Raw genomic sequence first — 15,040 nt, 5'->3', positions numbered from 1 at the left:
ACCAGGTAATTTGTCCCTGGTGAAGCACCGTAGTCGCCGTAGAGCAGAAAAACACTTGAGGAGTGTGCAGCCAATCGTCAGCTCGAGCCCGCAAGACTCCGCCAAGCCTGGAAGTGGGAGGGAGGACTTTGGGAAGCAAAACATGGCGAAATAACAAGTTTGGCTGTTAGCTACAGTTGTAAGAACTGCACCGCCCCCCGCAGCGTTGGACCAGAAACACGGTTTTATTTAAAATTTCGGACGCCGGGTGGGGGAAAGCGACGCTTAACTTGAGGGAGTCGAGGGCCCCGGCTGACGAGTGTGTTACGTTGGCTGGTGAGAACGCTGCCTGCCTGCCTGCGTGTGTTTCGCCCCGGAAGGTTGGCAGTGCTGGGCGCAACTGACTTGACAACACGAGAAAACGGACGAAGGAGGAAAGTTTTTCGTGGGGGGAGACAGTTTAGTCTGGTTAGCTTAGCCGCGTTAGCTGGCCGCTCGGCGTTCGTCCGATCGTGCGCACCTGACTCGGTGGTTCTCGTGCGCTCGAATTTGAGGAATATTTAAGTCGCGGTAACAAGTTTGACAACTGCAGCCGCGACGAATCGCGTTTCGAACGAGGCCAAAACAATCAATTTCCGGGACCTGTTCCATATTCATACAGTGGGAGGACATTTTCCCGGGCTGATAAGGAGAGCCTGACAGTTCTGGTGCGGACGGACCCGGACGCCATCACATCAGACGTTGCGTTCTCCTTAAGAAAAACAAAACAACCACTGCGTTGCCTCGCCATAAATCTGATCTATCCCAGCAGCCTAACAGGGAACCTCTCAGCGGAACACCATCCGTCTCCGATAGATTGTTTTATTCAGATTTTCCGCGACATTAACGTTTTCTTCAGTGGCTGTGATGTTGTGCAGCAGCGGAGACGCGGCGCCTCGTCAAAATGAACGCAGCAAGGTGTTCAACAACAACAGTGGAGGTGCATTGCATTGAAAAGCTGCCAGTGGCCGGAGCGGTGCCGATGCTAGACGTGACGATTACTGTCTGTGGAAATCTCCCGTGGAGGTTGAACGTGTTTTGAGCCGATATCACCGCCCGGGCTTTCTTCACAGCGACTGCGGAGAACAGCATAGCTCCGCAGCCGGAGTTTGACGTTAGCTAGCCCGCTGGGTGCGACTGTGGTGCCTTCTATCTGCGATGTGGTTGCTAATCTGAGAGCCACCGCGTTGTTTGCTTTATATATATATATATTATTTTCTTTCGCAGGACAAGCCCCGTCAGGCTTGTCCAAACACCCAGTCTCGATTTTTCCGCTCCACTTCTTGTCAAATAAGTGGCTAACTTGTTAGCAAACATAACAAGTTTCCAGCTATGTCTGAAAACGCCCCCACACGAAGCCTGGATGACATCGACCTCGCAGCTCTGAGGGTGAGTATTGTTATTGCGAGACAAGTGTGCTGCAGACATGTCAAATGATGGCAGATGGATCCTGTACATGTTCTGTCATGTGAAGTCAAATGTCAGGTTGTGTCTGACACAAGCAGAAAAATGCACCACCCAGGAAATAAAGTGAATGTAGGATCATTTGGCCTGGTATGTTTGCACGCTCTGATTTACACTGGTTTTACCGTCACAGATTTTACCAAATATATTTCCGGATTGTTCATCAAATAAAGATTGAAATTCTCCCACACTAACACATTTTCTTAATAAAAAAAACATGGCTGCTTCTTATCACAAAATGCTGGATATATTTTTTGGCAATGTTAAGTATGCAGTTATTTCTTTATTGCACACAACAGCAATGGTGCATAGACCTCTGCTGTTATATAAAAAAATAGATAGCTTTTTAGATTATGAACTCAGTTATAACATCTGGAATCACAGTGTCCTAAATTAGGATCTTTGTTTTGATTGCTTTTTTTTTTTACATGTGAGTCAGTGGTGACCTGCTGAACTCATATAACCAGGCTTTTGGGGAGTTTGGATCTGGTATTTTTAGTTTACTTTATTTTTGATAAGAGCACTGACATCATTCTAAAATACTGCATTATTATAAAATACAACATGTCAGATGTTGTGGGGGAATAGAACAACAAAGTACTGGACTTACTTCCCTGGTGTTTCACAGTGGTCCATCCTGGAGGCATGAGGCTTTAAAAATATACCTGGCGTTTCGACCACCCTCTATCACCACTGCCCACGCCTATTCCACTATTCCCAGTTGATGGAAAAAAAACAACAACCTTGTTTTCAAGCATTCAGTGTCTAAAGTAAGAGCAGCATTTTGAGTGGTCCATTACAGTGGAATGGGTCAGAAATATTAACATTTTTGCAGTAATGGATCTCATTAAGACAGACTCTTATTGGCTTCATAAAGAAAAGATGTATTTTATCTTACCTTCAGTCACCTTTTGGGTGCAGTTCATACTGTGACCTTCTTTGAAATGATAGATTAGAGCACCATCTCCCAACTAAAGAGAAAACTTTAAACGATTGTAGTTCTCACTCTTATAATACGTGTCCTGTTTAATCTTTGTCTCTAGAAGATGTTCATTATCATCGTTAACATTTAATATAAGAACTGAGAATGTTTGGTTTTGCCACCAGGGATGTTGCATCACCGTAATTAACATTGTTGAAGAAATTTGAATAGTAAAAGGAAGAATAGTGCAGTTGATTAAAATAAAAAACAGAAAATAGAAGGTATTCCAAAAAAGTATGCTTGCGCCCTCTGAACATACCAGGAAACTCTCCAGCACTTTGGTGTAGCCTTCACAGGTTTCTGGGGCTTAACAGGGGATCTAGCTTAGTTTATATAAATCCTGGTTTGTTTGTTCCAGTATTGCCTCTTTTCCCGATTTAATGAGGCCTCACCTGAGAATCTGTTTTCAAAATCATTGTACATTGTTGACTGAGCAAGTTCTTTATAATAAATGTTTGTGAAAATTACAGTATGTGAGGATTGCCCACACTATCTCACTTTGAATGGGAGTAAAATCATTGAATTTCACAGTGTTTTGTTGTGAGTGTTTTGTCCAATGTGACAAAATCTTTGTGGCTTGCTGAATAATTGCACTGCAATATGTGGTCTGGTATAGCACAATAATTATTGTAGTATTATACATACATACAATAAGAAATAGTGTATTATACAAATACAACATTAATACTTCTTTGTACTTCACCCACTATCAATTTGCTAATCATATGCCACTAAGGTGATAGCATCCTTGTCTCTGCACATGATCCACTAAAGCTGGGCATGCTAATAGAAAAACATTTCCATAGTGCTACTTGATGAAAACTGGTAATGTGGCATAGTCAAAGTGTTTTTCAAAGAAATCTACTACAGTTCAACAGGGCGCTTGTTATTTGTGTCGAAACATCTCATTCCAATGCCAACACCACTCCATGAGACAACAGCCACCTGTGTTGACTAAAAGTTAGTCAGTGTGAATATTGGATGCCGATTAGCTAGAATAACCTACCCTCTGGAAATGAAACTCATGAGAATTTTCGTCTTGTGATTTTATTTGGTTGCAGTAAAACAGTGCATGCTATTTTTGGTCACTTGTTACCCATACCTTTTCTTGACTTTGTAAACGTGAGACATTTCTGAGTAAATGTTGAGCCATTCTCTCTTATCCACCTTTTGATTCTTTGTCATTTGATGAGCTGTTGGTTAAAGCCTCCTGCAACCGAGTCTGGGGTTTGTTTTGGCTTGCTTAGGCAGGACAAGGTGAGGTTAGTTGTGCTTTCTGGTCCATGACACCCGAACCTTATCCATGTAACAGAAATAGTCTATCTTCTGAGGTAGATGTTTGTTATGTCTTGGCTGGTTTTAAGACCTTTTGTTCAGATAACCCCATTGTGTGTCACGTATACTCTCCTCCCTGTTTGTTTGCGTTGCCTTCTTTAATGTTGATGATACAAATTTTGATGCGTGGAACATTAATCCCATAAAAGACAGATATTCCAACTATTGGGGTATTTAATAATAAAGTGAGATGGGTTTAGTTTGTTGATATGAAAAAGGCATTCCTTCCAACATGAATTCTAATCATAGGTAATAGCTCTGCATTGTACTGCAGTATACAGTGTATTGCAAGTATTCAGAAATCCATTTGAATACACCTTAGGGCAGCTAGGGTTTTCCTGCTAATGATTTTTGGAGAATAGTTTTTAGTCTGTTGGCGTCTGAGGGATTAAAACAAAGATAACACTCCTGGGTTGTGATTTCGACAGTTTTTGCAGCTGTATAACCAGAGATAGGGCAGGTCTTTAAAAAAAAAAAAAGACTTCCTCTGTTATTCAAGTGGACACCCCTGCAGGAAATGTGTGGTCATTTTCCCCATGGACCATAAACGGTGTCTTTTGGAGTTCATACACTGTTGAAATTAGGTTGTTCTTGGCTGGTTGCAGCCTGCCATTAAGAGACATTGATTGCTTGTTCCCTGAGGTTTAACATTGTGTGATATCATTAACATGATATCCACAAAACCATCAGAGTAGCAATGTTTAGAATTGAATCAGGTTGACTGTAGATTCCTCCTGTCGTTTTAATGCTTCTTTATCTTTTCTACAATTATTACTGACAATATGTTTGACTGTGTGTGCTGGTGGTGCTACTCCTCCAACATAACAGTACCCTTCCCCTTCTATCACTTCATTCCTCTCATCCCACTCTCTCTGTGCTAGACGTGGTTGAGGCTACCGCCTCTGCTTTTCCGCCTACTCTATCATGGCATTATTCTCTCCCATACCATACCATCATTCTCCTGCCTCTTACGTCATAGTTCCACCTCTTTTTTGCTCTTGCAGATAACATGCTTCAAAATCTGACTAGTATCTTTATATATTCATGTGAGCTATGTGCATTTACTTAAACTCCGGGTTTATTTCCCAATTTTACTGCCAGATCTCCCAAGTATGTATGTTATTTTTCTCCTAAACCTTCCCTCTCACATTGGAATGTTTCCCCTCCACGTTGAAGGCAGCGAGCCCATCATTGGAAACAGATGAAAGCAGGATAGGTCATGCTGTACATTCTAAAGCCAAAGCAGCAGTCCCACCACCCACACACCTTACAGCCATATTGAAATTGCATGAAAGTGGGTCTGCTTGTCATTTCCCCTTGTCTCTTGGGGGAGGGGGGTTGCGTAATTAAGTAAAAGCAACCTACTCATTATTGGTGTCAGAGAAATGGGTATTGCAACTTATAATCAAGAGCCCAGAAGTCATGCAATGTTGTGAGGATCAATCTTTGTATGTTTAATGTAATATCAATATTAAGTAAATCTGCTTTCTATGTTAAGTCCTGTTGGTGGGTGGCAAGTGTGTGGGTGGCTGTCTGGGAAGATTTAGCTTAGATGATTTGCATGGAAACATGGAATTGTAAAACAGGATTTAAATTAGCTTTAGTGTACAGAGCGAATTGTCTGGGTTGAGTTTCCTGTTTTTATATATTGTATTTGTTTTACAGAGGCCTGTGGGCTTTTTTTGTGTGTGTATGATTGTTTCCAGCTCTGCTCTTTTAAATAGAGATACAATGCTTTAACTGCAAAGGAAAATATTTCTAAATGATCCTTGTTTATAAAAATTGTCAACTAAATCAAAGATTTAGTTAAGGTTTATGTTTAGAAGAGAAACTAAAATGATAAAATAAATAATTTGCTGGTTTTATTGTGTTGTCAGCAGAACCTTTGCAGGGTGTAGTGTATATATTGTTTGAATTCAGCCATTGTACCAGCATTACATTAAATTACGTTTAATTTAGCTGACGTTTTTATCCAAAGTGACTTACAATAAGTGCATTCAACCATGAGGGTACAAACCCAGAACAACAAGAATCAACTGTATTTGTCCTGCTGTCTTATTTTTGTATGACTTATGGTTCACCCGTGTCTCCCTTAGGATCCAGCAGGAATCTTTGAGCTGGTCGAGGTTGTCGGCAATGGGACATATGGGCAGGTGTACAAGGTAAGTCATGCTGTTAGTTCGTGTGGTGTCGGAATGAACAGAAAAATGTGTTAACCATAGGGGAAATAGACATTTACTCAGGTTCAAACCCAAAAAATGTGGGTTGCTTACGTTATCACTTATAAACCAATTACATAATTTTGCCATTGGCTCAAAGTGGCTCTGGTGGAACTTGTCAAATGTTACCCTTTTGTTGAATACAAATTGCGTGTTCATCAAGCCAATATAGATATTTCTATGCATACATTTTAAATTGTTTTGACTGACCCTTGATCCTTTTACTTATCTTTTCATAATTATGCAATAATAAGAAAGGACTGTAGTTTATATCCTCGAAACACATAAATACAACACATGTTACAGCTTCCAGGTTTTCTCCATATTCGGACTTAAAAGCATTTGAACACGTAGACGTTAGTGACGACTACACAACTCTCGAAAATGAACCCCAGGTGAATGCACAGATGCTGCTGAATTTAAAGCATTCTATACTAAAGTTGTCACTGTTGAGATGAATGTAAAATTGAGTGTGGATACAAGGACACTCCAGTGCCTGCTCTATTTAAATGTTCAGTTTTCAGATTTAGATTTAGTTTACTGCCATGCCAGTGCAATTTGTATCAGTCAGTCTAAAGAGCTTTAGAGTTGCTGTATACAAAGGATAAGAGTCAACAATAGAGAAAAATGTAAAATGATATGATCTAGCAGATTAGCCACAGTTATGTGGCAAACATGAGTCCAAGGATCATTTAAAACTCGGTAACAATGGTCAAACTTTCTCTTGAATCAGGGCCGTCACGTGAAGACGGGCCAGCTGGCTGCCATCAAGGTGATGGATGTTACTGAGGAGGAAGAAGAGGAAATCAAAGCAGAAATCAACATGCTGAAGAAATACAGCCACCACCGCAACATAGCCACGTACTACGGTGCCTTTGTGAAGAAGAGTCCACCAGGACACGATGACCAACTATGGGTCTGTCTATACTTGCTACATCACCTCATGATTTTGCAGCAATGTGCCTCAAGGATTGTGCTCACTAACGTTAGTATTTGTCTGCATGTAGCTGGTGATGGAGTTCTGTGGGGCGGGATCGGTAACTGACCTGGTTAAAAACACAAAGGGTAGCTCTCTGAAGGAGGACTGGATTGCTTACATCTGCAGAGAGATCCTAAGGGTGAGAAATTGCAATTGCAGCAGACATAATAAATCTGATACTGAGGTCCCTCTGTACTGACCTGATTTAACTTTGTTTTCTGGATCCAGGGCCTTTCTCACCTCCACGCCCATAAAGTCATCCACAGAGACATCAAGGGCCAGAATGTGCTGCTGACTGAGAACGCAGAGGTCAAACTTGGTATGTTGAACACGTGAACGTTTTGAGCCATTTTATTAGTATTATATATATGTTCTATCCCTCATTTACTGATTATATGGAAGCTGTCATGCTAATATTGATCCGATAAAGCCAATAGTTTGAACGACTCACTGCTATGTAAACAGCATTTCTGATTACCTAAATACGAATAACGTAATTAGCAATAATCAAATTAAGATGTGGAATATTCCAATGTCTTAATCACATTATTATATCCGATTGGAATTTTTCACAGCATTCGATGTATATGTTTTTTATCATTGTTCATTAAACTGTCATGTTAGGGTTTTCAAGCTGGAGAGATAACATTGGACATTAAGGTGTTGTGAACATAATTACATGAGTCATAATCAAACTATGCTCTGTAATATGAAAGCGGAACTATGAAAGGAATATTCCATTAGCAACTCATGTAAATGTCATACTCAAAATAATGTATTTTTCTGAATAAGGTCAATAGTTGGAATATTAGTGTCCACGTAAGTGTAGTCATTGTCTCACATCCTCTGATTCCTTTGTCCCTGTGCAGTTGATTTTGGGGTGAGTGCTCAGTTGGACAGGACCGTCGGGCGTAGGAACACCTTCATTGGGACACCTTACTGGATGGCACCAGAGGTCATTGCCTGTGATGAGAATCCTGACTCCACCTACGATTACAGGGTAATGGAAGCATTTTTTTGTTTGTGTGTGTGAGCACTATGCTGTGAGAGCGTATGAAAGATAGACTGACCTGATCCTGTGTATTTTGCAGAGTGATATCTGGTCCTTGGGGATCACAGCTATTGAGATGGCAGAGGGAGCTCCTCGTAAGTCTATACACTTTTTACCTATTTTAGTTTTTCTTAGTTGAATCGTGCATCTCAATGCACTCGGATCATCTTTCATCATCTCAAAGCGCATTATTAAAGACCCCATGAATCAGTCTGTCTTGCATATGTAGCCTTATTGTCTGGGTCTTCAGATGGGCAGCTGAGTCACTGTAATCAAGGTAGCGTAGTCGTGAGCTGGCAGTTGGCCTGTGGAGGCTGATTGCACAAATCTCTCTCTGGTCTGCTCAGTGGGTAAATGTGTCTGCCTGGAGAGTTGCTGTCAAACCCCGACTAAGAAGCAAAGTGCTTGCTTAAGAGGAGCAGATACAATGCAAAATAAATCCCAGCTGTGTATAAAGAAATGACCTATTAAACAGTGACACAACATAAGTAACTTGCTGCTCCTTGTGTACTGTTTACTTTGACCAGTTGGTATAATGTAGCAATCATAAGCCTGCCTACAGCAAGCATCACATTACACTCCTTACTTACTTGTTACTGCATTGGCCATTAAAGCAGAAGTGGCACTTTTTTACGAGCTCTGCATCGTTGAAAATGTGACTTCACTCTACCTTAATTTTAAAGCCACCAGCGGCTAATTGTTAATTTGTAGAATGACTGAGGTTTAGTCAACAAAATCAAATTAAAAATACCTTTTTGTTACTTCACTCTAAAGTTTGACTCTTAAGAATGACGTTTTTTCACAGTGTGACAGTTTTAACGCTCATCTGCTCAACTCCAATCTCAATTTCAAATAAAGTAGCTTTATTTTTGTCATCACAATTAACCTGGAAACTAATGTCGAAGCAGTCTGAGGTTTACAGAGAGGTGGTTTGGAGACTTGAATCCTCCTGCACACCTGGATAGAAAATGTACTTTTCATGGTTGTTGGAGACTTGTCCAGTAGTTCAGCTTTAAAAAATTGATAAACTTTTACAATTGTACAGGTATAAATGCACCCAAGACACATTGACCACAACCAAACCACCTCTGAAGTTCATCAGGGACACATTGTGATCAAATTGAACACAAGTTTAACTGCAATTGCATTTCATGCATTGACTACATAGGCAGGTGTAAGTAATAGTACATGACAGATCCAAACAAGTGAGGAAGCAGCTAGCAGCTGTTAGCCACTTAACACTTGAAACAGTCCTCATGTTATTCAAGAAGACACCAATCAAAAAGTAAGCAACACAATAATACAAATAAGCTTTGAGTTCAGTCACCTATTCTTAATAAATGTGTACCACTAGACCTTACTATAAATGTTTTCAGTGTTCTTAAGCTGTTTTCACATTCACATTACTACAACGACAGAGCTCCTACAGACCATGTGGCTGCTATTGTGTCTGACATAAGGCTAATAGGCTAGCTGTGATGTACCATTATAAATTATGCACACATGTGCTTAACTCCAACAACATTATTACTTAATTATTACTAAAATTACAATATAACTTAGGTTTAGATTTGATCTTTTACGAGTTCTGCCAAAACCAGTTTCTCGTTAAAAGCTAAGAAGTGTATTAAATGTTTAGAAAACAAACAAACAAATGCTCCATTAACTACATAATAAATTGAGTATTTGCTATTTTTTGATTGGATTAATCAATGGTGGAAAGTATCATTAGATGCTATTGCAATGGAATTATATGTGGTGTAAGTCACTGTTTCATTGAGTCAAATCAAAATGACAGTCTTACACCAACACTGAAACAACATGCTACAACATGTTTGTCAGCGTCTCACAAATTATCACACTACAAATCACATTTTTCTCAACTCATGGGGATATGATTCTTTTTTTATTTTTCAGTTAGGAAGAGAGGTTTGAAACAGATTTGTATCTGTATTTTAAAACAACAGTTTTAGGCCAAAAAGGAATGCCACCACACTGTTGTTGTTGTTCCTTGAGATGAAAATGTTTTAAAGCAAATCTTATTTAAGCCTAATTTCAATGTTTTTAATATATTTTAAACATGTATGGTATATGTTGAATATACAATATCAGTATAACTGTGATCCCTCTTTTTTAATGTGACCCCTTAAAATGCCTTTGGCCATCTAAATCACATTGCATGTCTCCAAATATTGCATTATAAAAGCCTGTTTACTGTGAAACTCTAAAGCTAACCAGTCAGGTTTAGCTACCTACCTAGGCTGGGAACACAGTGACTCACAATCCTTGCTCTTGCATTCAATGTAACAAAGCCTGAGGCGTCAGGAAAGATTGGTGCCTTAGATCACAGCAGCTCTAATGTTTAAGGATACAAAGAGCATGTGTAATGGAGGCTTGAATTTACAATCTGCCATGTTTATGACGTCTGCCTTAAAATAAGATGTATTCTGCTGTTCATTTTTCTCTCTTCGTACTGCAGCTCTCAGCATGGGTAAGAGGATTTCATAATACTTAACAACTCTCATAATCTCCTTCTCTTTCTCTAGCCCTGTGTGACATGCACCCGATGAGAGCCCTCTTCCTGATTCCTAGGAATCCCCCTCCAAAACTTAAATCCAAAAAATGGTGAGTTATTCACCACCCTGGTTTTTTACTGTCATATCTTTACACTTCACACGTAACTTAAAGAGGCCCTCCTCGCATCACGTTTAATTTGTAAAACTTTCAAAACCCTTATGAAAGAAAATATAACTCTTACTGTCTGGCACTTTGCAGCAGAACTCCTTATGTTCCAGTGTTTTCCCTATCAAATTACATGGACACATATCTGTTAAAACTATCATCAGCTAACAAGTATGACTGCCTCATTTTAATCAGTGAAAACTTCAGTTGGATATTTATAAAGCTTCCTGTTGAAAATAACTTCTTCAATACTTAGCTTGGTTGATCCAACAAATAATGTGATATGCCAACATCAGGAAATCAGATTGGAGCAGGAGAGCATATTTACACACACTTTGATATCAAACTTACTTGATGTTTTGAAACCTGGGTACTGCAGAGCAACATTAACAAAGTTAAGTGCTTATAGAAAAAGATTATGAAAAATTACAAGAAATTGTGTGGTTTCTTGAAGCAGAGTTATTTTGGATGCATTTGTTCCTGGATTGGGAACAACGTCGGTGTAAGATGTCCCTTACTCAAATTGGCAAGTCTGAGACAAATGTGATTGTGAGCAAGACAAGACATTGGTATTTTTAACTAATTTGTCATGTTCTTTTTCCTACCCTATATTTTGCCCTTATTGCTTTTCCTTCTTCTCATTAATTCACCCTATTGGTAGATTAGTTTATGGTCCAACAGTTTTCAGAATGCAATTTTTTTCACAGGTTTTGTATTTCTAATATTACAGATACTGTCTGTCAGTATTGTGTGACTCAAAATGAACAAATTATGCAAATATAAAAACATAAGCAACCGAAGGACACAATATCATTTGAATAGAAGGAATTCAACAAATTATGGTCACCATCTATGAACATTATTGAATGTATACATGTAGTTGTCCATGCATGGTTACTTTAGTGTATTGGATTATGTTTTATTTTGACCATTGTGTTATTGAGCTCACATTTGAGTTTTAGTTGATCACAACAACTCAAATCTAATCTGTAAAGATTTACCTAATGTGATTTTTTTTTTTTGTTCAGTGTGGACATGTTGGACATATGAAAGAGTTTACAGACAGATCTTATATCACTTGAATATTTCTGAGTGTTGTTGGGTTCTGTCTGTAATTCTGGGTAATGGAACAACCCAGCTGTTCCATGCCTCCCAACCCTCCCTCTCTCCCTCACTAGTTTATCATCCTCTGACCTCCCCCTCCCTCCCAGGTCCAAGAAATTCATTGACTTTATCGAGGGCTGTCTTGTGAAGACGTATACCAGTAGACCATCCACAGAACAGCTGCTCAAGCACTCCTTCATCAGGGACCAGCCCACTGAGCGCCAGGTTCGAATTCAGCTCAAAGACCACATTGACCGCACGCGCAAGAAAAGGGGGGAGAAAGGTAGGCAAACGATGTGGAGGTCTAAAAGGGTGATACCCCGGAAATATGGTGTTTTCCTCAGAATATGACAAATTATTGTTCCTTATTCTTTAAAGAAGAGACAGAGTATGAGTACAGTGGTAGTGATGAAGAGGATGAAAACCGTGGAGAAGACCGCGAGTCAAGGTAATTGAAAGTTATCATCAATGTCTAGGTAGTGCTAATCCCTGACTTGTGTTCTTCTTGTGAGTGATGTTCCCCAAAATCATATAATCATATCCCTAATTGTGTTCATCAGTTCAATCCTCAATGTACCCGGTGAGTCCACCCTGAGGCGGGACTTCCAGCGATTGCAGCAGGAGAACAAAGAGCGCTCAGAGGCTCACAAGAGGCAGCAGGCCCAACTGGCTGCTCAGCGCCGGGACCCCGAGGAACACAAGAGGCAACTGTTGCATGACAGACAGAAACGCATCGAGGAGCAGAAGGAACAGCGCCGCAGACTTGAAGAGGTATTGTGAAGCTAAGGAATCATGACTCGATAAAGGAATAGTTTGACGTTATGTGAAATTTGCAATGTAACATAAAGGTCTGATTGGTACCTTCCTTGTAATGTGTTGTGTCTGATCTACTACCAACTATGTATTGCTTTGGTTGTTAATATGAATAAACCCTGAGTGTAAGTAATAAGATAATATGACATCCAAGAATAACAATGTTTGAATAGCTTGGAATGCGGTCTATACACCACATGTAGATAACACCAGTGCACTTTACACATCAGTCAGGTTGTTTCTGTCCCTAACTCAGTCTCTATAACTAGCTGCTAATGAAAGGACTGAACAAAATCTCAAATCACCTTCAGTGTCAACAGTACTTTTTCAGCATCCAGCCCTTTGACATGTTAACAATAGCAGGAGATCCAGCCACCAACCTTCTGATAAGCCAATGACCCACTCTACTCATTAGCCCCAGCCGCCCACAAAGTGACAAACTGTCAGTATCTGGAAAATGTTTGAGAGGTTATATGCCATTTGAATGAGAAATTCTTACACTGATATTGCTTATCAGTGTGGTGCAGCATTTGTAAGGTAATTTGCTGCAGTAAGGTTGTACTCCTTTAATCTACCTCCATGTCCCCCTCCTGTTTTATCTGGCTCTTTTTTTCAACAGTAACTAGCCAACAGCAATCAGTGGAGCTCAGAGCTGTGTCACTGCCAAGTGGGAGGTTCTCATTTCGCCACTAAGATTAAATCTTGTTTCTATGCTTCTTAAAAAAGCAGGTAAAGTGGGCTCCGTTTCACAGACGAAGGTCTGAATCCAAGCAGCACACTCAGAAGGATGATTAGGATCTTATTGTTGTGTGTCTGTGTGTTTGTGAACAGTGTGTGTGAGAATGACTCACATCCTCTCATCTGCGCCCTGCACCCTCCCTTAATTTATTTGATACAACTCTTGGCACATAAAACAAGGGAGGATTTGCTTTGAAGCAGGTTATCCATCATATATTCTCCTGTGGGAAACATCGCCACTACACTCATTTCTCTTTTTCTTGTCCCCCTTTTCTCCCAGCAACAGAGAAAAGAGCGAGAGATGGTGAGGCAGCAAGATAAAGGTCCCCACCGGAGACTCGACGATATGAGACGGGAGGAAGACAGAAGGCTGGCTGAGAGGGAGCAGGTAACCAACCACAGGAGACATGGGGCTGCGATCAGCCAATCAGCGTGAAGTGTGGGTGTGTCCAAGAGCAACACTGCAAGTTGCCCTGGTGGTGAAATTCCACGAGTAGGTTGCCATAGCAGCAAGGGTCTAAATTAGTGTATTTATTCAGAGATGAGTTTTCTGTGGGTGAGCTCTCTGCGTCTCTGATGCTCCGTTTCCCGTCTACCCTCAGTAACACAAGAGTCTGGCATCGTAGCACTATCACCGCACAATGCCAAACACAGATTTTATGTTTGTATAAGGTTAGTAGTTACTATCATAAAATACTGCTTGATATTTTTATAATGATTTTAATCTAGAAATTGATCACAGTTGAGGTTCAGCGCCACACATTGATGCATTTTAATGCTGACTTTAATTTGTGAGTTACCACTTCAAAACAGGGATGGTTTATGTTCTTATTTTTTCACCTAAATTCAGTGATAGAACTGTTGATTTTTATCAGTACAACATGTGTTCTGTTGTTTGCTGGATTTATATTACATAACTGTGTCTGCCTCTATGTTCAACCCCCACCCCCCCCCCCCATATCCCCCCCTCATCTTTCTCCATCGCCATGCCCATAATTCCTCCCTCCTTACCTGTGCTCAGGAGTTCATCAGACATAAATTAGAAGAAGAGCAACGACAGTTAGAAATCCTTCAACAGCAGTTGCTTCAGGAGCAGGCACTGCTTATGGTAACTAGTCCTCATTTTTTTTTATCAGTTTTTGTTTTGACTGCAAAGAGTTTCCATGCCATCTTCTGGGTTAAATACCTCATGAATAAAGGAGATTTATTGTTTACCACTGAAATATATGTAAAGTACAGTGCTTGATTAGAAATATGCTAAAAAAGGCACTAACCTAGATTTTTGGCTCTGTTTTTGGCGATGGGATTATGATTGACCTCGTTGTTCCTGACTAGTTTTTCAAATATCCCTCCTATGTCACACAAACACATAATTCCTATTGTAAATGCATGGCATGTACTGAGGGTTAGGTAAACACCAGTGCCCCCGTAGTAGATTCAGGGGATCAGTGCCGGAAAAACTTTGTTGCGATGCAATTTGGGTTAGGGTTAGGGTTGCAATTGAACAGCAATTGAAAAAGGAACAGCTATACAGCCTGAAATGACTATTTGTCATTTCACCTATGTTTTATTGTAACATTGACAGTGTGGGTTGGAGAAAGTATTAAAACCTCTCAGCTATTGGACAAAAGTTAGCTGGAGTCAGGAATTACTTC

The 15,040-nt window shown here is 40.1% G+C and overlaps 1 protein-coding gene across 8 annotated transcripts in view; it reads left to right on the top strand.

Moving 5' to 3' along the window:
- Positions 1 to 49: 49 nt before the first annotated feature.
- The window catches only part of mink1 (misshapen-like kinase 1), a 29,976-nt gene continuing 14,985 nt past the window's right edge, over positions 50 to 15,040 (top strand). For 4 of the 8 annotated variants that reach the window (XM_053441233.1, XM_053441232.1, XM_053441231.1 and 1 more), the window contains exons 1-13: positions 50 to 1,407; positions 5,896 to 5,961; positions 6,752 to 6,934; positions 7,026 to 7,136; positions 7,226 to 7,316; positions 7,867 to 7,997; positions 8,089 to 8,143; positions 10,595 to 10,673; positions 11,942 to 12,117; positions 12,213 to 12,282; positions 12,395 to 12,605; positions 13,666 to 13,773; positions 14,407 to 14,493. In XM_053441233.1, coding sequence (XP_053297208.1) covers positions 1,351 to 1,407; positions 5,896 to 5,961; positions 6,752 to 6,934; positions 7,026 to 7,136; positions 7,226 to 7,316; positions 7,867 to 7,997; positions 8,089 to 8,143; positions 10,595 to 10,673; positions 11,942 to 12,117; positions 12,213 to 12,282; positions 12,395 to 12,605; positions 13,666 to 13,773; positions 14,407 to 14,493 — 1,425 coding nt within the window. In that variant the 5' untranslated portion in view covers positions 50 to 1,350. The remainder of the gene's footprint in view (positions 1,408 to 5,895; positions 5,962 to 6,751; positions 6,935 to 7,025; positions 7,137 to 7,225; positions 7,317 to 7,866; positions 7,998 to 8,088; positions 8,144 to 10,594; positions 10,674 to 11,941; positions 12,118 to 12,212; positions 12,283 to 12,394; positions 12,606 to 13,665; positions 13,774 to 14,406; positions 14,494 to 15,040) is intronic. The other 4 variants (XM_053441234.1, XM_053441229.1, XM_053441228.1 and 1 more) reach the window with 3 other exon arrangements.

Source organism: Pleuronectes platessa, chromosome 15 (genome assembly GCF_947347685.1).
Source record: "Pleuronectes platessa chromosome 15, fPlePla1.1, whole genome shotgun sequence".
Classification (NCBI taxonomy): domain Eukaryota; kingdom Metazoa; phylum Chordata; class Actinopteri; order Pleuronectiformes; family Pleuronectidae; genus Pleuronectes; species Pleuronectes platessa.
This window is presented reverse-complemented; position numbering and strand designations above follow the sequence as displayed.